The sequence below is a fragment of the Mustela putorius genome, unplaced genomic scaffold, assembly GCF_011764305.1.
Source record: "Mustela putorius furo isolate JIRA1106 unplaced genomic scaffold, ASM1176430v1.1 tig00000127_pilon_pilon_pilon, whole genome shotgun sequence".
In the NCBI taxonomy this organism is placed as follows: Eukaryota; Metazoa; Chordata; class Mammalia; order Carnivora; family Mustelidae; genus Mustela; species Mustela putorius.
The window spans coordinates 13488126-13512589 of NW_025421288.1; the positions used below are offsets into that span (position 1 = coordinate 13488126).

Here is a 24464-nt window from a genome sequence, read left to right on the forward strand (position 1 = left end):
CCCGGACCCGGAGCCCGTCTGGCCGCAGTGGGCGAGCCTCTTTATGACCCGCCGCCCCTCGCCGTCGCCGGCCGGGCCGGGCCGGGCCGGGGGCGCCCGCGGGGCTCGGGCCCCTCGCCCCGCGGGGCAGCTGCCGCCCGGCGATAGCGCGCAGTCCCATAAATCATCGGGGCAGCCGCCCGGTCGGGATTTTATGAATGAAAAAGCAGCCGGGCCGCCCTCGTGCGCGGGCTGCTGCTGCCGCGAGGCGCTCGCGTGGGTGCCCGGGGAGGGGGACACGGCGGTGGGCGCTCCTGCTCGGGCCACCCACCGCTTCCGAGGCGTGAGCCGGGGGTAATTGCCCTGCTGGACCCGGAATTTCAGTGACCCTAATTCCCGGCGGGGGAGGGGAGCGCGAAGAATCAGCCCTGCGAGGGGGGTGTCTGGTCTCGCTGCGCGCACCCTTGCGAAGGGGAGGGGGCTTTTCCATGCGTTTTGAGTCTTTACTGTTAGGGGTTACGGCGGTTTGATGACCCTAAACTGTATTCGGAGGGAAGTAAATGAATAGTCTTCTTAATTGGGGGCAAGCAATGTAAAAACTCAACAAAAGTTAAGATTGGGCAAAACATCCTTTTATTTAAAAAAAAAAGAAGGCACCAAAGACAAAATTTTTAAAAACCCACTTTTCTGTATTCTTTTATTTGCCTCTTAAGGTAGCGATAACATTGGGTTCCCTCTTGTATAACCACTAATATACATAGATTTTTTAAAAACCAGATCAATAACACCCATTTCTTTAACTTACAATTGTTCTAATTTTTGCCGGCCCCCGCCTTCCCCCCCACAGGCTCACGAATGCAGCCCCGGGCTAATTGAAAAGGTGCTGAGATGTCCACACCCCCCGACAAAACCAATTAGGAAGCTTCCGGTGGTCTTGTCAGAGGAGAGAGAAGCGACTAATATTTCCAGCGATTAAATTTATTTTTTTAATTAAAAAGTAAGTCAGGCAGAGACCACTGCTTTGCAGTCTTCCATTCAAGGCGTCTTCCTAACTCTTAAATTGCTGGGATGGGGGTCGAGGGCTGGGGGCGATCGGAGACCCCTGGAAGGTGGCATTGGCCAAGGTAGGAAGGCGACCCGCAGATCCCCCAGGCGAGGAGGACAGGATGAAGGAAAGGCTGGCCACCATCTTGGGCTGCTGCTGGAATTTTCGGGCATTTATTTTATTTATTTTACTTTTTGAGCGAGCACATGCTAGGCTGAAACCCCTTTATGGCTTAGGGATATCCCCTCCGGCATTTGCAACGACCCCCCCCCCTCCGGCGCGGGAAAGAAGCCTCCAGCAGGGTCACGGACTCTGCTCCGCGTCCCTGAGTGCTAAGTGGTTCCTGAAATTTACACGTGTTAATGAAAATGAAAGAAGATGTACACTTGAGGTCCCTTGGCCGCCTCTCCGCCCGTGGGTGCCCCCGTGGCGTTTTCGGAAATGCGCCCATTCTCCCGGCTCGGATATAGGGTGTCTCCGAGCCCCAGCGTGCCCCCTCCATGCGGTCTCCCCCGGCTGCGTGTGGCCTGGCCGCCCCCCACCTCACTTGTCCCCCCTGCAGAGCCACCTCCACCCACCCCCCCGAATCCCGGGGGACCCACTCGGGGAGGGCGGACACCCCTGCACCCCTCTTCCCCGGCGGGGAGAAAGGCAGCCTCGGGCGATTTGCATTTCTATGAAAACCAGGCTTCGGGGCAACTCCGCCGCGGGGCAGGCGCGGCGCCTCCGGGATGGCTTTTGGGCTCTGCCCCTCTCCGCTCCCCGGCGCTCCGAGCCCGCGCCCCCTCCCCCTGCGCCCGCCCCCCCCCCCCCGCCCGCTCCCATTCTCTGCCGGGCTTTGATCTCTGCTTAACAACAGTAACGTCACACGGACTACAGGGGAGTTTTGTTGGAAGTTGCAAAGTCCTGGAGCCTCCAGAGGGCTGTCGGCGCAGTAGCAGCGAGCAGCAGCGTCCGCGCGCTCCGGCGAGGGGCAGACGAGCTCGAGGGAGCGCGGGGCAGCTGGAGCCAGAGCCGAGCGCGCAGCGACCCGGGACCCACCGCCGTCCCCAGGCCCCCCAGTAGAGCCCCAGCCATGGCACACCAACTCTTATGCTGCGAGGTGGAGACCATCCGCCGGGCGTACCCCGATGCCAACCTCCTCAACGACCGGGTGCTGCGGGCCATGCTCAAGGCGGAGGAGACCTGCGCACCCTCCGTATCCTACTTCAAATGTGTGCAGAAGGAGATCCTGCCGTCCATGCGGAAGATCGTGGCCACCTGGATGCTGGAGGTGCGGGGCTTCGGGCGGCTCTTTAGGACTTTTCCTGCAACTTGTTGCCCAAACCCACATTTCTCTGCCGCTCGTCTCCCTCCCTTCTCTCCCACCCCAACTTTTAAGTTTGCCCGGGGGTTGCTAGGAATCGCGTTTTCAAAATATATAGATATTGTGGGTATTTTTTTTTTTTTTTTTTTTTTTTTTACGAAAATGCGGTGGGGGGTGGGGTCGTTTGAAATTCCCTATCCTGGCGGGGGTAGTCTGGGACAGCGGTCGGGGAGGGAACCCTTCGGGGAAAACCAGTTGCCGGGGGCACCCCAATTGACTCGAGGGTGCGGGCCGGCGGCCTGGGCGCCCTTTGTGGCCCCCGCCTGCGCCCGAGCCCCCGCTGCGCCTCCTCTCCTGCTACACTGCCGCGGGCCGGCTGCTCCAGGGGGAGGGGGCATAGATTTGATTTTTCAATTAATATCCATGGACACGTATGCAAGGGCCGCTCGTGCCAGTATTATGCGCCATCTTTGTTCTTTTATTGCAAAGCAAAAGTGTTTATTAATAATTGGGGGCAGGGTGGGGGCGGGGAGCGCCCGGCGAGGCGCTGGGGCCGCCGCGAGGGGCCGCGCGGCCGCGGTGAACCGGAGGGAGGGGCGCGGGGACCGAGCGCGGGCAGCTTGCGGGGGACCCCGCTCGGGAAGAGGGGCCCCTTTGTTCAAGCTGCAAGTCCCGGGGCGCCCCGCACGGCCAGCCTGGGCCGGAGAGCACGCCGAGCTGCAAGGTCGCGTGGCCCCCAAGACGCTGGGGATTGACCCTGGCCTGCAGGGGTCTCAGCTTGGGGGACCTGTCTGGAGCGAGCCGGCGGCCCGGGGCACACTTTCAGGCCTTCGGCGGGCGCCCGGGGTACTCGCAGATATTTTAAAATAATTTTTGAAAGTGCGGCGTGGTGCCCTTGCGAGAGGGAAAAGGCGCCCGCGCCCAGGGGGAAGGGGGGCCCCCGAGTTTGAATTCCTAGGGCTCTCCCCGGAGCCTCCAACGAGCTCTCGACCCCCGGCCTGGGTAAAGGGCCGCCCGAGGGTCATTTTCAGGGGTTTTTTATGGACCCAGTTATTTTTTTTATATTTTTAAATATTTTTTGAAAAGATGACGTCTGGGGAAATGCGGCGCGGCGGCCTGGGACGCCACCTTTGTGTCTCGCAGGCGCTGTGAGCACGGCGCCCAGCCCCGCGGCCCGCCCCGCGGCCCCGCACCCCATTCGGGGCGAGCCCCGGCCCGGCGGGCCCCGGAGCACCCACGCGGGCCGGGGTCCCCGCGGCGGGCCGCCCGCGCGCGGCGCACGCCGCCAGCCGTGCCCACTCCCGCCCCCACCGTGCCAGCCTCTTGGGGACTTTCCCTTTCAGTTTCGGGCTGGGTGGGCACTGGGGACACGCGGGGGAGGGGGCGCGGCAGCGGCGGCTTCAGCCGCCCCCCACGACCGACCCGCTGCGCGCTCGGGACCGGCCGCCCGGGCACGAGCTGGGGTGGGGGGCGCGGGGTCCCCGCGGAGGGGGCCCGGCGGCGGCGGTCACGGCGCCCGTGCCCCCCAGGTCTGCGAGGAGCAGAAGTGCGAGGAGGAGGTCTTCCCGCTGGCCATGAACTACCTGGACCGCTTCCTGTCGCTGGAGCCCGTGAAAAAGAGCCGCCTGCAGCTGCTGGGGGCCACCTGCATGTTCGTGGCCTCGAAGATGAAGGAGACCATCCCCCTGACGGCCGAGAAGCTGTGCATCTACACTGACAACTCCATCCGGCCTGACGAGCTGCTGGTAACCTGGGACCCCCCCACCCCCCGGCCCACCCACGCCCCTGGAGCCCCAGGAACCCCCGGGTGGGGGAGGTGCAGAGGGCGGGAGGCCCCCCGCAGGCCGATGCCGCACCCTACGCCCCGAGGGCTGGGGGCCACACCGGTGGGGCCCCTTGGGAGGAGCGGGCGGGACCCCCGCCGCCCCCATCCCCAGCGCGCCCCACCACACATGGTCGCTCCGACTCCCACCTCCGCGGCGCCCCTAGCGCGGCCGAAACGCGGGCGGCGCGCGCCCTCTAGCGACGGCGGCGCGGGCAGCGCGCGGCTCACAAGGGCTTGCGTTCCAGGTGTGGCTCTTCTTGGTCCCCACTTGGGCACAGTTGGCTCTTTCTACGGCACCCTCTCTTTTTCGACCTCTGTTGGGGTGGCGTGCTGTCCTCCACTTCCTGGACCCCCAACGTGCCCGGTGCCTTCGCTCCTGGGCCGTGCCCCACGGAGTGGGGGAGGGGGGCCCGGCCCCGCCCCTCTTTTACGCCGGTTCACCCCACTTCCACAGCAAATGGAGCTGCTCCTGGTGAACAAGCTCAAGTGGAACCTGGCCGCGGTGACCCCGCACGACTTCATCGAACACTTCCTGTCCAAGATGCCCGCGGCCGAGGAGAACAGACAGATCATTCGCAAGCACGCGCAGACCTTCGTCACCCTCTGTGCCACAGGTAGGGCGGCTGGGTCCCGCTGCTCCCCGGCCTCCCTGGGGGCCCTCGCCCCTGCTGGAGGAGCTTCTTGCCCTCTGCCTCCGTTTCCCCGTCTAACGAGCTGGTCCCCAGACCCCTCCTGCTCTAGGAAGTGCTCCTCGTCCCTTGGTTGAGTGCTGGGGCTCGGTGAGGGGCGGTGGGGGGGGTCCCTTCCTGGGTCGGGTCGCTGAGGCTGGCCACAGCCACCAGCAGTGCCTTCGGGATGGGGGTGGATGGTCCGCCAGACTTGGTCACTCCGTGCTGAAAAGGGTTTGCCTTGGCTGCCCAGCCTGCCTTCCCCATCACCAGTCCTTCTCCGTGTCCTCAAGGGGCCCCCTTCTGGCCTCTCCTGGGCTGGGCCACCTGCCAGGGGCGCCTACAGGGGTGGGGAGTCGGCCCACAGGGCCTGCACCACCCACGTGCTACCGGCGGCCCGCAAAGGAACTAGGCTGCCTGAGGCCCCGCCAGGGGGTGCCTCCGGCCTGCGCAGCGAATCTGAGCGCTGGGAGGGGCTTCAGAGAAGCCTGGGGCTGGGCTGGGGCAGTTGGCAGCGGGGACCAGTCGTCCCTCCCCCTGGTGGGGCTCTGGATGGTCCCTGGTGGCCCCTCCCTGACCCGGCCCTGGCCCCAGCCCCTGGGCAGCGATGGATTCAGTACTGGGCGCAAATTCCCACAGACCCGGACACACGCTGGCCTTTCCTCTCATTTCCCCCAGCCCTTACCCTGACACCCTCTCTCTCTCCCTCTGATCACATGAGGTGGGCAACCCTGCCTGGGGACCCAGGCCCCCGTCCCAGCCAGTTCTGCAGTGGGCCGCCTCTGCTGTCACCTGTGTTTGGGGCTCACCGTGGGCAACCAGAGGGCCACAGGGCATCCATCACTCCCTCTCCACAAGCCGCAGAACCCCTAGTCTGGCACCTCCTGGCACCCTCTTGATGTCAGGGTGCTATTTCTGGCTCAGGCAAGAGTCAGGAAGACTCTGCTGGTCTCCCATCCTCCGCCTCCTGCTCAAGGCGTGAACCCCCTCCTCGAGCCCTTCCAAGTGAGAGGAGTGGGGGACACTGTCGTCCGGATGGATCTGAGGGGTGGTAGCTCTGACCCTGGGGCAGGGCCGGGGAGCCTCCCATCAGCCTCCAGGGGCCAGCCCCACAAGCAGGCAGGGAGGCGTTCTCTGGCTGGGCCGCCTAGGAAGAGAGAGGCCTCTGGAGACGTCCAGGCAGCCTTTTATGGAGCTGAAAGTGGTTCAGAGAAACGGCAGAGTTTCCTGGAGATAATGTAAGGAACAGTTCTCGTACACCCTTCCCCTGTCGCCCCAGGATGGCGGGGGCAGCCCGGAGCTCCCCCTCTCCCAGAACCCCAGGGAAGCGGGGTGTGTAGCCCATGTGCAGGGCTTGGCCGTGCGGGGAGCTGACCTGGCGCAGAGGCTAAGTGGGCTTCAGTGCTGACTCCCCAGCTGCCCTGCGTCGGTGTGTGCGCGCGTGGCCGGCCTCTGTCTAAGACTGGGCCCAACAAGCTCCCCCAGCCTGTAGGGTGCAGCCTGGGCCTCCTCTGAGGGAAAGTTGGGGGGGGGCAGCTTCTCCCAGACATTAACTCCAGGGGGTGGGGAACAGGCAGGCCAGGAGGAGAGGGTCACCCGCCCACCCACGTCCTGGGACAGAGTCTCCGGGTCCAGATGCTCGCCTGTGCAGTTCGAACTTCGAACGTAACGGAGATGCAGCCTTGCCCTTGGTCACAAGGACCTCTCACTTTTGAGTGGCTGCTCCGAAACAGGTTGGCAGAGACAGAGGCCTGAGCAAAAGACCCAGAAGATATTTTTGTCCTCGACGGAGCAAGGGTCCCGCTTGATGGTGCCATGAGGGGAGGAGCTCTGTTCTTGCTCTGGGGGGCCCGCAGATTGGGGCTCCCACACGAGTGCACACGTCCCCCACACCTGGTGAACATGTGTATTCATCCGTGTGTCCTGGAGTTTTCCGGACACTGCAGTGGGTTAGGTAAGCAAACGACCAGGGCTGACCACTCATCAGGACTGACGAGTAGGTCTTAGCGCGAGTCCACGACGCCTCTGGGGGTCGCTCTGGCCACAGGCCCGCCTGCCCTGCTCTGCACCCAGCAGAGTGGAGACAAGGGTCAGAGCTTTGGGGATGCAGTTGGGTTCCTCCTCATCTACACACGTAAGCCCTGCAGTGTGCACACACACGCACTCATCTGCCCTGTGCCGTATACACTCATCTACACGTGTGAGCCCTGCACCGTGTGCACACACATCTATACTGTACCATTCACGCATGCACATACTCATCTACACACGTACGCCCTGCAGTGTGCACACACACACACACACACTCATCTGCCCCGCGCCGTACTCGCACACACTCATCTACACGTGTGAGCCCTCCACTGTGTGCACACACATCTACACGGTACCATTCACACACACACATACTCATCTACACACGTAAGCCCTGCACTGCACACACACACCCATCTAACCTGCGCTGTGCACATGTACATGCTCACACATGCACACACGCACACCCTTCCGTGGGGAGGGGGGCTCCAAAAGCAAGCCTGTCCCCAGCTCACCATCCCTTGTGGACGGGAGTCTCAAGGTCCAGCCAAACTAGTTTAGGGACATGGCAATTTCTGTCCCCACCTGACAGGGCCTCAGTGAAAAGCTTTTCATTCTTGGCTCCGGGCTCCCAGACTAGGGAGCACTGCTCCAATGTCAGGCGGGAAGGAGGTGGCTGCCTCTTAAGAAATTTCTTTTTCACGGTATCAGTGGTGGGCTCTGTCGCCCCTCCATGGTGGCTCCCCAGCCCCCCACCTGGCCACATTCCTTTGGCCTGGCCTGCTCTCTGCTCCCCAGAGGAGGGAGCAGACCCTCAGGGAGGGACCCGACCCTCAGGCCCCCCAGGCCCTGGCACTCCGTGCATGGAAAAGGGGACGAAGGGTCTGACAAAGATACCACATGGTCCCCCCCGCCCCAAAATCTGAAATCGGCGGCCATTCCCACCAAAAACTCTTAACTGCCTGCCCCAGAATGGCAGCCCATTGGCCCCGCGCGGCCATTCACACATCCTTACCACTTGCCCAACTTTTCCTGATGAGGGTGGGAGGTGCTGGGGCTCAGCCGAGGGGCAAAGGCAGGGTCTCCCCCCAGCCCTCGCTGAGCCGTGCCTTGGGGCAAAGGGGAGGGAGTGCTGGCAGCTGGCAGGTGAGGCAGTGAGAGGATGCTACCTCCGCGGGGTCCCCGGAGGAAGGTCTGGTGGGGACGGGCACCCCATGCCACCATGGGGACCGCTGCCCCCCACCCCTGCACACTCCTGGGAGCCGGTGAGAGCCGTGGGCCCCTCCCAGAGCGTAGACCCGACGAGCCACGCCCCGCCCCTGGGGCCCAGCAGCATATCTTGTTCCGTGTAGTCCGTCACCTTTTTTAATTTTTGTGGATGAGCAACACGTTCTCAAGGCTCAGGTACAGTGATGTCCCTTAACCCTCCCCAGAGGCTCTGCACTCGGACTCTGCCAATGGTGGCTTCCTCTGTTTGCTTTTCCGTTTTCAAGGGAACGTGACAAGCTCATCAGGTGACTCCCAGGCCTGGCTTCTGTCTAGCGCTGGGTCATGCGCTCAGAATCAGCCCAGGCCAGCCGTTGGTGGGGACACACCCTGATGCAGAGCTGGGGCTGGGGACTGCCGGGACCACCGGGTCCTGTGGAGGGTCCCCTGCTCACGGCCCCCTCGCCTCTCTCCTTCTCCGCTGCAGACGTGAAGTTCATTTCCAACCCACCGTCCATGGTGGCAGCCGGGAGCGTGGTGGCCGCCGTGCAAGGCCTGCACCTGGGAGGTTCCAACAGCTTCCTGTCCTGCCATCGCCTCACTCGGTTCCTCTCCAAAGTGATCAAGTGTGACGCGGTAAGTGACTGAGGGCACTGCTCCCGCGCCAGCTGGGCAGGGCCCGTCCCGCACCAGGTACTAGAAACTTCTAGCACATGGGGGCCCAAAGCTACAAGTTCGCTAATGCGAAATGACGTGCTCGCGCCAAGGCCCCCGAAGTGGTGGGTGTGGGGACCATGTGTGGGCCGGGACAGGTGCCGGATTCAGAGGCATGGGACCTGGCCCAAAGCTGCCGGCCTCTCCCTACTCTCCTGCAGCTCCTTTGGAAGGAGAAGCATTTCCCAGAGCTTGCGGGCAGGCCAGGAGGGTCCTTCGGGATTCTGGTGCTCCCAGGGCTCCCAGGGGCAGGCGGGAGCCATACAGCCCTCCCGGGGAGCTGTCCAGGAAGAGGGGCCACAAGGCAGGCCCGGCAATGATCCCTGTGCTAATGGCATGTGAAGTTGGGGCCCAGTGGGGCTTTGTCTGAGCCACAATGCGGATGGCTCGTAAAAGGGAGCTTGAAAGGGCTTCTGTGAGGTCTGCAGATGCAACAATGGCCCGTGGAGACAACCGCGTGTTTTATGGCCCCCTTTGAGTGGCTGCTGCCATTGGAGCCCCAAGCCCGAGCGATTGTGTCTTCCTTCTTCGAGATGCCATTGTTTGATTGCCGGTTCCTTTCTTGTCTTAGAGAAAGAATGAAAATCCCAGTTAGGGGGGGTTGTGGCCTTTACTAGATTAGACCAGCGAGGTTGGCGGGTCAGCTCTCAGCCTCCGCTGGTCTGCCGAGTGGGAGCGAGTCACCGCCCTGCTCTGACCCCAGTCCAGGTCTGGCTCGGGCTTAGACTGCCTTCTGGGGGTCCACCCTCAAGGGCCCTGGAAGCCCTATGGGCCCTGGCAGCCGCCACCCCGCCACAGCATTCAGGAAAGCCCGGCTGTGGAGAGAAGCCTGCCCATCTCCTGCCTGGTGCTGCTGGCTGCCTGGAGGAGACCGCATTCTTACTTCTGTCCTTGCTGGGACTAGGTGGTTCCCAGAGGGGTTGGGGACGCTCCCCTCTCAGTCTCCGTGCTTACTGGGCCTCCTAGAGGAATGGGGTGCCCTGGCCGGCTGCTGGGGGCCAGCGTTGCCCTGTAGCTCACCCTTGGGGAGGGAGACACCACAGACAACCTGGGCACAGACAGCTGCAGATCGGAACCGCAATCACAGCTGGACTGAAATTCGTTATTCTGGTTACCCGGCGACCAGCGCAGAGGAGCCCAGGTACGGGAAGCCTGGGCCGCGGAGCCCTGTGTATCCTCGAGCTGGGAGCTGCGTCTGCCCCTCCCCAGAGCTGGCCCCTGGTCACTGGTATGGCTCTTCCCAGGCCAAAGCTGCAGGTCTCTGGCCACGAGAAGGAGGTTAAGGCCATGTGGCAAAGGGGAGTCCCTTCCTGCACCCCCCGCCTTCCCCTCGGCCACACAGTCCCCCAAATCCCCAGCGGCAAGTAAACCATTGCCCGGAAGAGCTGCCTGCCGAGAGCCACTGCAGGTGGGCAGATCGGAGCCATCTGGCCTTGGGGCGGGGGCTGGGGGGCTGTGCTGCGGGTTGGGATCGGAGCCCGAGGAAGTTATTAGGAGTCCCTGCGTGCCTCGCTAAGCCTTCTGGGCCTCTGATTCCTCATCTGTCAAACGCTGTTTGCACGTACCCCGCCTGGCTCACTCGCCGTGACAGATGCGGAAGGAGTGGGTAGGCAAGCCCTCCGTGGGAAAAGTGGAGCTCCGTTAGCGGGACGGAGCCCCAGGGGTTCACTCATGACCCTTGCTGGCCTGGAGCCACTGCTTTGGGGCAGAGAACTCCTGTTTGCAGCCCTACCTGGCTGGGAGCTCAGCAGCACTTTCCCCAGGCACGTCCATGGTTCCCCGGTTCCTGGGGGGAAGGTGCAGGTCTGTTTTCCAGGCTGGGCTGGAGACTCTGTGTTCTAGGCTAGAAGCCCAGTGGGGCATGCTGGGAGTTGGGCCAGCAGCCCACCACCTGCACCTCTGAGCTCCTGGGAGAGCCTCCTGGGCGTGGAGACCTAGAGGAGGGCACCGGCCGGACCAGTGCATTCTGGGCCTCGGGCCGCCCAGTGTTCGTCCTCCGCCATGCACGGCCCAACACTCTCGACGGCCATTCATCGTGGAAGGCTGGGTTCACTGCAAGGGCTGATGTGGCAGAGGTTAAGTCCGAAAAGCAGAGTTCAGGGGGCCTCTCCCGGCTGATCGAACAGCATCAAATCGGTCAAGGGCAGCGACGGGGCCGGCAGAACAGCAAGCAGGGATCAGGCTGGCCAGGGAGATGCCAGGCGGGCGGGCAAGGGCATCCCCGTGCACGGAAGATGGCCAGTGGCGCTGTGGCCAAGCGGGGGACCCATGCTGGTCGGTTCTGGAGTTTGGGCAATGGCCCCAAGTTCTCCTTCACCCGATTTGGGGGAGGCAGTGCTTTCCCCCAAAACGGGTAAAATGCTGGTGTTTGGGAGGGGACCGGCCCACAGGCCTCCATCTGAGGACCCCTGTCTCCCGTCTGGCCAGGACTGTCTCCGCGCGTGCCAGGAGCAGATCGAAGCTCTGTTGGAGTCCAGCCTGCGCCAGGCCCAGCAGCAGAGCCTGGACCCCAAGGCGGCGGAGGAAGAGGAGGAGGAGGAGGAGGCCGACCTGGCCTGCACGCCCACCGACGTGCGAGATGTGAACATTTGAGGGGGTGCGCGGCGCGGGAGGGGCCGGCCCCTGGTGCTGCCCTCACAGGACCGGGCTCCTCGGCAGGACCGGTCACCACCAGAAGGGAAAGAGCTTCCTTCTCCTTTCCTGTCGTGTTTTTCCCCCTTTGCTCTTTTTCTCTTCCATCTCTGACTTAAACAAAAGAAAAAAAAGTACCCAAAAAATACTGTCTTTAAAAAAAAAAAGAAAAAGGAAAAAAAAGAGAGGCAAAAAAAAAAAATAGTATTTGCATAACCCTGAGCTGGGGGGTGGGGGGAGGTTTGCTACAGAATAGAGGCTCTTCCACCCCTAACGGACTAGATTTTGTGCGGATGTGTTCGCGTCTCTGTCGTAAGCATAGGCATTAACACGAGGAACGAGTCTGCGGGGGGGGGGGGGACTAGATCTGAGTCTGTGTTTAAAACAAAACAAAACAAAAAAAGCATAAAAACATGTTTAAAAAACTAGAAAAAAGCCAACCAGCCATTTTTGGAGTAGAAGAGGATTTTAGGTAGCAACCGTGTTCCCGTGCTGTCCCTTAGCGTGGCTTCGTGGTGGTCCTAGGTCCCCCGCCCCTTGCGCTCTCGTGCATGTAGTCACTTTATAAGCCCTTTGCGTGTGTTTTATTTTATTCCGTAGGTAGGTGTGTAAACTCTTCACCTGTCCGTGGCTGATGGAACCTCAGTTAGCATAGCGTAGAGCTCGGCGAGGTCACGTGCTGGCCTGAGCAGGAGCCGGTGGCTGGGCCCAGGGCCAGCGGCGCAGCGGTCCAGCGCTGCTGAGAAGAGATCCTGCCCTAGCGACTTAATATATTCTATTTTTATAATCGTCCTATTTTTGTAGTTGCCTGTTGATGAGATGCTGGTTTTTCACCCCCACAGACCCACAAGCCTGCTCACATCCAGGTGAAACCCACAGCTCTTTTTTTTTTTTCCTTTTCTTTCCTTCTCAATATTCTAGAACCATTCCATTTCAAAGCACTTTCGATCCAGTGGTTATAGGGAATCTCTCGTGTCTGTTGTGTGTGGAGGGGGGGCGCAGTTTCTTCACGGAATGGTTTGGGAATATTCGCGTCCTTGTGTGCAGACGGGGTGGTGGCGAGGAGTTAGCGGGAGAGGACGTTCTTGAAGGCGAGCTTCCGGTCAAGAAGTACATTCTTACGTTGCCAGGGTGATGTGTTCCTTTCTCTGTAGAGCAGTGGAAGTTCGGGAGTCCTTGGTGCCAACTGGTGTTTGAAGCGTAGGGGGCCTTTCAAGGTTGACCTAGAGAATGCGTAGTTTAAGGCTTAGGAAGGTTTTTAAACACTAAAATATATAATTTATAGTTAAGGCTAAAAAGAATATTTATTGCAGAGGATGTTCGTAAGGCCAGTATGATTTATAAAGTAATGCAATCTCCCTTTGATTCACACACACGCACACGCACGCATGCGTGCGCGCGTCTTTGATGTTGTAGGTTTCGTACAGTTTGTCCAAGTTAGGTCCTTTCTCATAGGAGAGAGAAAAAGATCCTGAGGAATAACCCAGAGAAGCATGGATTTGGCTAATTGGGCCTACCCTGGCGGTTCCCCAGATGGGGACTCCACTGGAGAGGCCTCGGAGTTCCACAGAAAGTGAGGGTACTTGAAAACGCGTTCAGCCTCAACATATTCTTGTCCCCTGTCCCCCTCCTTTTGAAAAAAAGTTTAGCAATCAACAGACAATTTGCACATCTTGACTACGTAGGGAGAGTCGAAGGCGGCAAGGGCACAGGGCTGGTGCTTGGCGAGGGCGCAGGCGGCACGGGTGGGGGCGAGCAGAGGACCGACGGCGAAACCGCGCGGCGGCCAGGCAGCGGCTCGGTCTCCCGCTTCGATTCGCTGCTACCGATGACTTCCCAGCACAGTTTGGAAACCCATCCACATCGCTTCTCTGTATCTCTTTCACATTGTTTTGCTGCTATTGGAAGATCAGTTTTTGTTTCTGTTTTACAATGTCATATACTGCCATTTTCTAGTTTTAATTTTCTCATAGAAAAATGTATTAAGGATGCTTTTTTTTTTGTAGATTTTTTTTTTTATGTGATCAATTTTGACTTAATGTGATTACTGCTCTATTCCAAAAAGGTTCCTGTTTCACGATACCTCATGCTTCTCTTAGCCATGTGTAGACCCGGCGGTCCGGCTCCGGCAGGCAGACACGGACCGGGATCCCGAAATGGGCCTGGCAGGGGTGGGCTCCTGGCAGGGGTGGGCTCGGGGCCGCAACTGCCTCCTCCCTGTGCCTGTAATGCTGGGCTGTCCCCCACCCCCAGCCTGGGACGGGCCACCTCCCGAGTCTCTACAGCCGTATTGTTCTCCCCGTGAAGCTATGGAAGTCGCACTATTATATTATTATGGTAACAGGTGCCGTCATGTGCCACCGCGGGGTTGTGCGGCGCGACTCGGTCACTCGGGACGAGCGGACTCGCTTCTGGACTTGGTGAACGTTCCGGGTGTCGCGTCTGTTAAGTACCAGTGTTCTGTGTGTTCTCTGCATTACGGCAAGATGCTGATTTAAAAACTTAAAAGACTCCAGATCTCAGTGAAGCCGGCTGACCGTGCTGCGTGCCGAGTCGCCTAGCACGCTGCCGAACCAAAAGGATTTGCACCCCGGGGTGGCCCCTGTCCCCGCTGGGTCAGCCTTGGGTGCTCCCTGGCCATTGGCAGGCCCCAGCCCCGCCCCACCCCGCCCCTGCAGGAACACTGCCTCTGCTTACCTCAACCGTTCTGGTGCGGCATCTCTGTGTCTGAACCAAACGGGGTCCTTGAGGGACGGTCTGTCCTCGTGGTGGGGGGGAGGGGTTGAACGTTATGTGCGCTCAAAGGCCAAAGGCCGGGGGCAGGTCTGGGGAGCACAGCGGAGTCTGTCCTGTGACCAGCTAGTCTGTGAGGGTCTCTGGTGGGCGGGCACTTTTGGTCTGGGGGGTGCTCGGCTTGCACACTGTGGCACAGACATGTAACCGGCACGTTTCCAGCAGAAAACAAAAGACAAACGTGAAAAGTCTAGAAATAAAATTGGTTAAAACCCCAGTGCGGGGCCTGCCTGTTTCCTGGGGCCAGTGGGGAGCTAGGGGCACGGGACTGAGAAACAGGGTCCGAGCTGCCGGGTCCTGGGCTGGGGGGATGGCAGGCAGGCGGGTGTTCCCGCCCAGGCACTGCCAATGTTTGGGGCCAAATCCTCCTGGGTGTCCGGGAGCTGTCCTGTGTACTGTGGGGTGTTTGGCCGCACCCCTGGCTCCCACCCACCAGACGGAAGGACAGTCTCTGGTTGTCACAGCCCAAAATGACTCCTGACACGGCCAGATGTCCCCTGGTGATGCGGAGGGAGTCCTTGATGCTTTTGGTGGGGAGGACATGGGGAGGGGGCGCTGGAAAGAGGTCAGGACACCTCTACAAGGCGGCTCTCACCACCTGAGGAGAGTTCTGACCCCAGTGGCGAGGCCCTGCCTGCTGTCAGGACCAGCTCCAACCCACGTCTCCCCAGCAGCACACCCCCCACCCCACCCCCAGGATATTTGCAGATGGGAAAATAAACAAGCCAACTTTCGCTAACCTTCCTCTGGCGTAAACTTGCTGTTTGTTCTTGGTGAATCATGGTCCAGGTCCCAAGGCACTCCCACCCAGCTCGGGGACGACAGCAAAGTGCATGTTTGGGCTTCAGTCCGGTGGCCTTTCACACGGACCCGTGACCTAGGAGTCCTCGTGGACACCTGTGACACCTGCCTTGGCTTCAGATGCACTTGGTCGGCCTCATTTCCAGCCGGAGGTGGGGAGCGGACAGGAAAGGCAACAGCAGGCCTCACAGCCGGCTCCGTGGGACCTGGGCCTCCTCCTGGAGTCTGGGGTCCCCAAAGTGTCCCCACCCCCCTACCCCTGGGGCTGCTGGGTGGTGAGTGCTCAGGACGGAAGCCAGGTCATGTGCCAAGGATATCATTCCTTGGTAGGTCAGCTTGCTGTGGCTTTTATGAGGCTCCTGCTGTATACCAGCCCTGCCCCACGGGTGACCCTCCTCCCAGCAGGAAGCCTCCACAGGGATGTCTGGGAGCAGGGGCTGTGGTGGCACTGGGACTGCCACCTCCCCTACGGCAGCCCCACGTCCGGCAGGTGCATGCTTGGAGCTCCGAAAGGGCCTCTGACACAGCAGACCGAGGGGCCGTCAGAGCCGGCCAGGGGTATCCTGAGGAGTGGTTTTGGGGGAGCAGAGGTAACAATCTCACTACATCAGGTTCAAGCAGAAATGAGGGCGACCAAGTGGGGGAGCCCGGCCTGCAGAGCTGGTCCGTGGGCTCAGTGGAAGGGCAGTGGGGTGCAGACGGGGGAGCCGGAGCCCTTGCAGGGCAGAGGGCGGCGGGGAGAAGGGCTCTGGAGGTTCCCCATGCCCCGCCCTGGGTCTTGGAAGACCCTCAGAAAGGACTCTGTAGGCCTTACCTGGCAAACCACCCACCGTGTCCCCTGGTGGGAGGTCTGGCTGCCCCTCGAATCTGTGTGGGATAACAGATGGCCTGTGAGGGACTTCTGAGACAAGTCGCCCCCTGCTGCCCCTCTCCCAAGCCCAAAGGCCTATCCTCGCCGGGCCCCACCTCCCAACCACCCGAGGGGCCTCTCGCTCCTTCCAGCTCCATCCAAGGTCCTGAGACCTGAGCCAGCTCTCCCCTTCACCCCTGTCTAGCCCCCAGCCATCATCCCCCCCACCTCTCCCCACTCACTCCAGTGCCCCCAGTGTCCGCCCACAGGACTCCAGGCACTCCCAACTATTTCCTGCCCCCCCTGCCTCAACTATTAATCCCTCCCCTGAGGGGACGCTCCCTGCAGGTGCTCCCACCCCTGGCTCTGGAACCATGATCCCTGGGTGTCCCCCACTCCTTGAGGGCAGGTGCTCACTCACTGTTCTTTCTCCGTGGCCCCATTCCCAGCCAACGGAGAGAGCAGTAGGCCAGGGCCCCGGGGGCAGGCCCAGCTTTGTAAGCTGCAGGGTGGCAAACACCGCCTGACCCGGGGGCGGCGGGCAGACCCCTTCATCATGAGGACTCAGCACTGAGCTGGAAGGCGAGTCAGGTCTGCAGAGGTGGGCACTGCCAGGCTCCTAGGGGCCAAGGCCCCAGCCCCAGCATCAGGCTCCCAGAACTCATCTGAGCCCAGGGCCTTAGGGGCCTCCTGGAAGCCTCACTGCCCGCACATCTTGGCTCTGCAGTTTGCCGGGGAGAACGGTCCCACCACGGGCCACTCCCAGCGGTGGCCACGGCAGCACTGGCTCCAGAGGGCACACCTGTGCCCGGGGGTGCTGGGGGCCCGCATGCCGCCAGGCCTCCGCAGCACACAGGGCTCTGTCATCCCAGGAATGCTTTTGATCAGGAGTTTACGCAGCGAGGCTTCTAATCCGTTTCCCACAGCCCCCTGGCCCGCCTGGGGCCCCCAGCCCTGAGCCACACTGAGGCCCAGGGCAGACAATAGCCTGCGGACGGTGGGCGGGCAGCTCTGGCCTGGGCCTTGGGGCCCACATCCGGGGCATCATCACCGCCACGCAGGGTGGGGGAGAAGAATGCGGAGCCCTCCTGAGGGGGTCTCAGTGGGCCTTGAGTCTCAGAGGAGCTGGGGGCCATGAACCCTTTCCATTTTCAGCTACGTCTAGTGGAGATGGGCCAATGTCTCCACACACAGCCTCCCTGTGAGCTGCGCATGCCAGTCCCAGGCCCGGCCCCCCGCCTCCCAGAGCGTGGCCAGCCCAGCACTCCCTGCCCTCCTCCCCAGGAGAGTCCCAGCTCGCACTCACCAAGCACAAACGGCGGACATGGCCTTGTGCTCAGGGCCCCCCCCAGTGTCTCCCTAAATCCTGAAACCACCTAGTAAGTGGCCCTAAGTTCTCGCGGGCCAAGGGCAGCCAACTCTACAGTAAGGGGCCGAGTGAGGGGCCACGACTGGGCTGGCCGCAAGGTCTCCGCCCCACTCAGCCGCACCCTGGGGCGAGAGAGACTGCGGAAGAACAGAGGAGCGCAGCTGAGGGCCAGCCCCGCAGTAGGGTGGAGGGTACCTCCTCCAGGAAGCCCTCCCTGCCCACCTTCCCCTTCCCTCATTCTGAACACCCCCCTTACATGCTCCCCAAGTGCCTTCAAATCCTTTTCTGACCCCCGGGGTGGAGAAAAAGCGTGTGAATATGAAATGAAAAGTAAACCATCGCCCTCTGCTAGGACAGTTCGGTTTATACACAGATACTGCCCTTGGTCCCGATGACTCACATTCCAGAACTCGATGACACAGCTCCAGGTGAAACGTTTTCTCTCCTCTAAGTCCTCGGTCAACATTCTTTCCCCACAGCCGCTCAGGGTGGCTGCTACAGGCTCAGCTGCGTCCCCCAAATTCCGACGTTGAATTCCTGAGCCCCAGCACCTCAGGACATCATTGTATCTGGAGACGGGGGTCTTTAGTTCTTGTTTTTTAAAGATTTTATTTGTTTATTTGACAGAAATGAGATCACAAGCAGGCAGAGCAGCAGGCAGTGGGGAGGGGGAAGCAGGTCCCCTGCTGAGCAGGGAGCCCGATGCGATACGGGGCTTGATCCCAGGACCCTAAGACCATGACCTGAGCCAAAGGCAGAGGCTTAACCCACTGAGCCCCCCAGGTGCCCCTGGAGATGGGGTCTTTAAAGAGGTGACGGAGATAACATGAGGTCACCAAGGTGGGTCCTGATCCAGCATGACCAGGATCCTTACAGGACACAGAGACGCACGGAGGGACAACCCCGTGAGGACCCAGGGAGAGCTCAGCCATCCACACACGAGCAGAGAGGCCTCAGGAGGACCCTGCCCTGCCCACACCTGGACCTTGGGCTTCAGCCTCCAGGACCAGGGGACGGTACGTTACCTGTTGGGGGAGCTCATCTGTGGTGTCTGTTACGGGGCCGGGTAGACTAACAGTGGCACAGGATATGATGGGAATTTCCAACAGGAAGGAGGGAGCAGGCCAAAGCTTTGGGAAACCAGTGTTTTGTTCCATCAGAAATGAACAAAACCCACACCGGAAAGCTCCTAAACTCAAGGCCGATCTGGACAAAGGTGAACATCCAAGAGAAGCAGGTGCCCAGGATGGGAGCAGGTGTGATGGGGGGCGGGGGCAAGCAGGACACCTTGCCTGCGAACGACAGAAACCCCCGGAACAGCCACGAACTAGTGGGACGATCATCAGGTAACGTGAAGTCTGAAAGCAGAGCAGCCCACGGGCTGGCTGTCAGCGGCTCAAGGACACCACCAGCGCTCCGCGACACATGCCCAGCTGCAGCTTCAGCCGGAGCTAGCGGTCAGCGGCCTGTAGTGAGCCCAGGTGCCACCGCCACGGGACAATTTCCACAACAGATCTGCTCTCTCCATAGCGACAGCAGCTTTCCCAGAGGCCCCCGGAAGACTCCGCCACCATCTCCTCAGCTGAGAGCGCCTTGCTCATGCCTGACCCGTCCCTGCAGGGGGCATCACCTGGGACAGAACGAAGAAGTGTCACGGTGGCCTTGTGTGCTGTCCCTGGGCTCTGCTGGCATGACCAAAGGTTCCCAGAAGCCTTGTCCAGGCGGGCCCAGGCCAAGCCCGATGTCCAGGGGAGAGCTCTGAAGATCAGCTCCACCCGCCCCCCCCAGGGGCTGCCCGTGGCTCACCCAAAGCTCCCGAACAGGAGGGGCCAAACTGTGGGGGGACAGAGGGGGGAGTCTGGGGCAGTTACAGCTGCTGACAGCGGAGCCAGGGTCCTCGAGGAAGAATGAAACCCCCCCTTGAACGTTCATCACGGGGTACCACTTTCTCACAGGAATGAGGTATGGGTTTAACGAGACGCGTGGACAGAAATGCAACCGGAAGCAACAGCCTGGCCCACTCAACGCACACCTGCCCTCACACCTGGACCCCAGACACCATGGGAGTAAGAAATGAATTTGCTGGATGTCACATTATAAATGCTCCCAGACAGTGTTTTGCTTTAAAATGGGCTATTTATTTTTCTCTCCACTTATCACCACAACAGAGAACTTAGAAAACCCAACAACCCACCAACGAAAACCACCCCAGTTGCCCCATCCCACCCCTGGCCCGTCCCACCGGCAAGGGATGCCCGCTGCTGCCCTTTGTGGCCACAGGACCCAGCCAGGGGTCGGGCACTGTCTGCAGCTGTAAGCACACCAGCTCCCAGGAACTCAGCGGGGACCGAGCCGAGGGCCATGGCCAGGGACGCACATGCCAGCGTGGCAGGACCAAGCCCCCGTCTCTTCCTCGGCGCGCAGGCCAGGGGAACCGAAGGAGAGGGAAACAAACGCCCACCCCCGCTCCTGCGCGGGCCCCAGCCTGGAGTCTCCGGCACGTGCTCGGGACCACCAGCTTGTGCGGCAAAGCAGCCATCGCTGGAATGTTCAAGAATGATGTTAAAAACTGGAACAGATTCACGGTTACCCCTTTAATCATCTCGTGCCTGACTTTCAGACACGCTGCCTCAGAGAGAAGCAGGCAGGCGGACCTGCCAGCAATGCTGAGGGCGCCCCCCCGGAGGGCATGGGGAGGGGCAGAGGGATGCCCCAGAACCACTGACGGAACCCCCCTGTCCCGCCCAACCCATCCCTCCCCTGGATACAGATGCCTGCAGTGCGAGCAGAAGACAAGCGAAGTCGCGTCACAGCAGAAACGCAGCGTCCTCAACACAAGGCTCTGCCAGTCTGCAGAGCCGCAGCAGCCCAACTTTCCGTCTTTAGCCTACAGTACTGCCCCCTTAGCCGTCTTGATGCTGCAGAGCCCCAGCCCCATCTGGAGACAGTGCGAAGAGCGAGTCCGGGCTCCCTCCGAAGCCCCTCTCGGCCAGAGGCCGTGTCAGCGGGCCACAGGGACTCCCCGTGGCTCCATGGACCGCAGTGGGGACCCACACACTCCGGACCTGAGAGCAACCGCCCACTCCAAGGCTGTGACCGTGCATTCCAGAGCAGGCACGCAAGATGCGGTGACAGGGGGGCGTGGGATCCGAGTCCGAGCTCTGCTGCCGATGCCCTTGCACAGGGCGGTCCCCGCGGGTCTCGGTTTCCTCATCTGTCAAGTGGGAACACTGGAGGGATTACAAAAACAACAGGGGAGCCCATCACCCAGCGCCGGCACATCCTCGGGGTCCGCCAGTATCAGTCCCACCACACTGCCCGCAACCTGCGTCACGTCGAGCCCGCGTTCTCAGTTCCTAAAAAACTGTTCTTCTGAGCTCCGAGTCCAGGCTCGGGCCACGGGAAATCCTAGCCAGAGCCGCCCCCACTCTAGAACCGGCCAGGCCTGCCCAGCCAGAAAGGACCCCCGGCCAGTGACCCTGGAGCGGGAGGAAGTGGCCTCATAAGGGCCCTGGCGGGCGCGCGCTCAGACTGCACAGCAGACAGGGCCCAACAAAGGCCAGGCCTGTGTGGAGGGGCTGCGGGGGGCACCCAGGCGACACAGGCAGCCCCCAGGGAGGAGGAAGCCCTTTCACCGACTAAACTGGAACCCTCCCCACAGAACAATGACCACCCCATCATTGTTTTGCCTTGAATCACATTTTTAAACACTTAACATACGGACATCTGTTCCTTGATGTTTCGTCTTTGTTCATCTGTCATCCTCAAAACGAAAGTCCAGAACCTTCCGCACTAATTTTAAAGTCTGGCTGAACATTTAGCAATGAACAAAGCTGAAAACACAGAAGAATAAAAGATGTACTCTTGAAATCTTACTTATTTCTACTCACAAATTAGAACAAAACTTTCTCTCTACCTACAGCTTTCCTACACCACCCCCGAAAGTTCTAACGATTGTTCGTTCTCTAGACCATCTTCAGTTTTCTCACACAGAAACCCAAAAACAACATGCTTCTGTGGACCATGCGCGCGGACACGCAGCCCCGAGACCACGAGCGACGGGAGTGCCCGGGGCTGCGTGCAGCGGGTGAGGAGAAAGGCAGGTCGAGCCGAGAGACACATGCAGCGGACAAACCTGTTTAAATTTCCCTCTAATTTTGTCTAAGTCCTCGTGAAGTTTATCGTAAGTGGGGTCATCGTAAGGGAACTTCTGAATCATCCCAATCAACGACTCTAAGGCCTTCATCTTTTTGCTGTGAAGCACAGAAATAAAAACTTTTAGTCCTTTGCACACAGCGGGCTCGGCTTACGCGAGGACGACGCTGATCACGTACTTGGAGCAACGGGCGTGCAAAGCATGCCTGAGTCCGGAAGCGCGAGAACGAGCTTCTCACTCAGTACTATTTACTCGCCCAGCAACGCGCTCCTGCCCACAGCCCGCACTCCCCTGCCGGTACGGAGCTGGCGGGTGTGCTGCCCACCAGACCTCCTCTAGGTCACAGACGTGGGAACAGACAAAACCAGGCAAGGAGAGGGCGCTGGGGGGGACACGATCTAGCCCACTGTGGGCCTGGGGCGTTCCGGGACCCAGAAACATCACACTCACAGCCTTGGGGAGTTCCGCGGCAGGTAGACCAGCAAGCCCCTCCCTCCAAAGGGCAAGACTCAGTGTCCGGTGTCTGGGTCCGGTTCCCTCTCCCAGGAAGGCGAAGCTCTGCGGGAAGGCGAGCTGGCTCCCAGCCCTCCGGTATTTCACTTCTCTGTGACATGCAGACTCAACAGCCACCTCACAGCTCTCCAGAGGAAAAGTGACCTCCGCAAAGCCCAAAACCTAGCCCAGGGCAGGTGCTTAGTGAGCGTAAGGTCTCCTCGCTTCCACCAGGGCTCACACCCAGGGCTGGGGGAGACCGTTCCCAGATGTGTGCATCTGGGAGATACACGGTGATCCTGATGGGCACCCCCCAGACCACCCAGATGACCGAGGTGGGCCATCCGAGCGTCAGAAGGATGCCAGGTGTCTGATTAGAGGAAATTCGACAGAACTCTTCCCCAGGATGAATCAACAGCAACCACCACCTCCTAAGTACCGGCCTGTAACTGCTGTTTTCAGACACAGGCAGAGTCTGCGACGCCCAGTCAGTGAACGAGAATGACGATGGCCACCTCTCTAAGACAACACAAACTGTAAAAGGGCAAAAGGAACTCAAAGCAACGAAGCACTCGGTTTCCAGGGCGATGGAAGGCAGATGCCACCATGTGGGAAACGGCTGTATTCCAGCGCGATAAAAATACACCCCGTTTTAAGTTGGCAAGTAGCAACTTAGTCTTCTCTGATCCGTGAAGCTACTTCGAAACACACCTGGCCTGTCACACCATCAAGTCAAGGCCCGTCAGCAGGGCATGCCCGCTCCCGGCTGATCCAACGGCACGGCCGGCGCCAGACCTCAAGCTCAGCCCTGGCCAAACGCTGGCCTGCACACGGCTCCCACCACCCTGCTGGGGGGCCGGGGTGGGAGACAGGTAAGCACCTCCAAGTCCATCAAAAATCCACAGTCATCTGATGTAAAGCACCACCCCTTAGCCTGAGACACCGTCTTCTGTGGTTTCTCCGGCGTTAAAAGCCCCTTATGTCACTGAATGGAAACACAGAGAGGGGCTTTCCCTTCCTTGGAACATAAGGCAGCGGAAGGTCCTCTATCAACCCTCTACCGTTATTTAAAAAATTGTACTGACACAAGAACGCAAAACACCATGCCCCACAGCTCTAGGAGACAGGCTTCTAGGTTGTGTTTCAAGGAGACCCTCGGGCTGCGCTGGCGGGGAGGGGGCGGCAGCAAGGTGAGCCCCACAGCTTCCGCCTGTCCCCAGGCACACGGCGCGGGCCCTCCTCCAGCTGCGACAGACGGGTGAGCAGCTTTAAGAAATCAGGGGCCCCAGCTCGGAGGCTGGAGTGGAGCGCCAAGCTCAGCTTCGCCTGCCACCCAGTGGAGCCCCAAGTTGCCAAACGTGACCTCGACCACACGCACAGTCTTCAGAGGACCATCCCCACCCGGTGCACCTCGGCCCCTGTACACGTCTGGTCCACTGCCAGCGACTCAGGCCGCCAGAGCGGCCCAGGGACTCGATCAGGGCAGGGCAGGCCATTCCAGCATGGCCCGGTCAGCTGCGAACAAGCACCCTCGTCCTCACAGTCGAATACGGCGGTGCCCCAAATTGAGAAATTCAAAATACTTCAAGTAAGACAAGTCATTCGGACAGCGGAATGCAACCTTCCCTGCCGTCCTCCACTGTCCTTGGGACCCTCTGGTGCCAGGAGAAGGCAGCAGGCATCAGAACGAGGCATGGCACCAGCTGAAGCCAACTTTGGGCTCCCAGGAGAGCGGGACTGCCGAGCCACGCGTGCCTTTGACTTCAGGGCTCGTTCCCAGGTTAAGACTGAAGACAGATGTGCAACTGAAGACTGATGTGCAACACGGTCCCTGGGGCTTCAGCAGGTGGCGTATAGCAAGAACAGGTTCAAAAGATTACGAAACGACCCAAAAATAGCTACCATTTACTCAGCACCACCAGGAACCAGACCCGTGTCAAACACGCCGCCTTCTCTCACTGGCACATCTAGTTGGCTGCACTGAAAACCAGCCACGACAGAGTCCCCACTTCCGACCCTAGTCATACCGAGGCTACCGTGTTTATTCCAAGCTCCGGGAAAGGCGAACAAGAAGACAGAATCCACTTCAACAACCTTCACCAGCAGGAGATGTAAAATCCACTGGTGCTACGAAGCCTGCAGGGAACCGGCGGACAGCTCCACGAAGGCTTGACAAGTAGTAACGTGTGTTCGCCGGACACCGAAAACGAGATCTATGCAAGGCACAATTTCCTGCAAATATCAGGACCACATTCAAGTCTGGTCTATTTTCTCCACGTGACAGATGAGGACACAGAGACACGAACTGCCCGAAGTCCGGGTAAGCTATGGACCCACACCCTGGCTCCACACAATGAAAAAGGAAGAGATCTTAAACCCTACCTGTCTTTCTCGGTGGCACAGCCGTGCAGGAGACATCTCCAAGCGAAAGCAAAGCCTTGATAGCACCCAATCTGTGAATTCACAAAAAAGTGAAGATGGAAATTAATAAGCAACAAGCTACATTGTATCTAACTGTCCCGCTCTCCAAACTGAAGGTGGGCACCAAAGGCAGTGGTGCTTCTCACGCTGCGGTTCTGAAGCACGTGCTGGGCATCA

The 24464-nt window shown here is 60.2% G+C and overlaps 2 protein-coding genes and 1 long non-coding RNA gene across 9 annotated transcripts in view; 1 reads left to right on the top strand and 2 right to left on the bottom strand.

The window, feature by feature from the left end:
- The window catches only part of LTO1 (LTO1 maturation factor of ABCE1), a 112948-nt gene that overhangs the window by 85552 nt on the left and 2932 nt on the right, over positions 1–24464 (bottom strand). For 4 of the 7 annotated variants that reach the window (XM_045066238.1, XM_045066240.1, XM_045066235.1 and 1 more), the window contains exon 3: positions 24249–24319. In XM_045066238.1, the coding sequence (XP_044922173.1) occupies positions 24249–24319 (71 nt within the window). Of the gene's footprint in view, positions 1–19334; positions 20449–20938; positions 21052–21353; positions 21472–24248; positions 24320–24464 lie in introns of those variants that run through there. The other 3 variants (XM_045066241.1, XM_045066247.1, XM_045066246.1) reach the window with 2 other exon arrangements.
- On the top strand, positions 1887–14415 carry CCND1 (cyclin D1). The gene is made up of 5 exons (XM_004759617.3): positions 1887–2297; positions 3860–4075; positions 4610–4769; positions 8548–8696; positions 11202–14415. Exons 1-5 carry the CDS (start codon positions 2100–2102, stop codon positions 11364–11366), a joined length of 888 nt encoding a protein of 295 aa, XP_004759674.2. The 5' UTR covers positions 1887–2099; the 3' UTR covers positions 11367–14415.
- Positions 8206–11203, bottom strand: LOC123387838. The gene is made up of 2 exons (XR_006602312.1): positions 10507–11203; positions 8206–9340 (listed from the first exon to the last, which is right to left on the bottom strand). It is a non-coding gene; the product is annotated as an uncharacterized LOC123387838 (long non-coding RNA).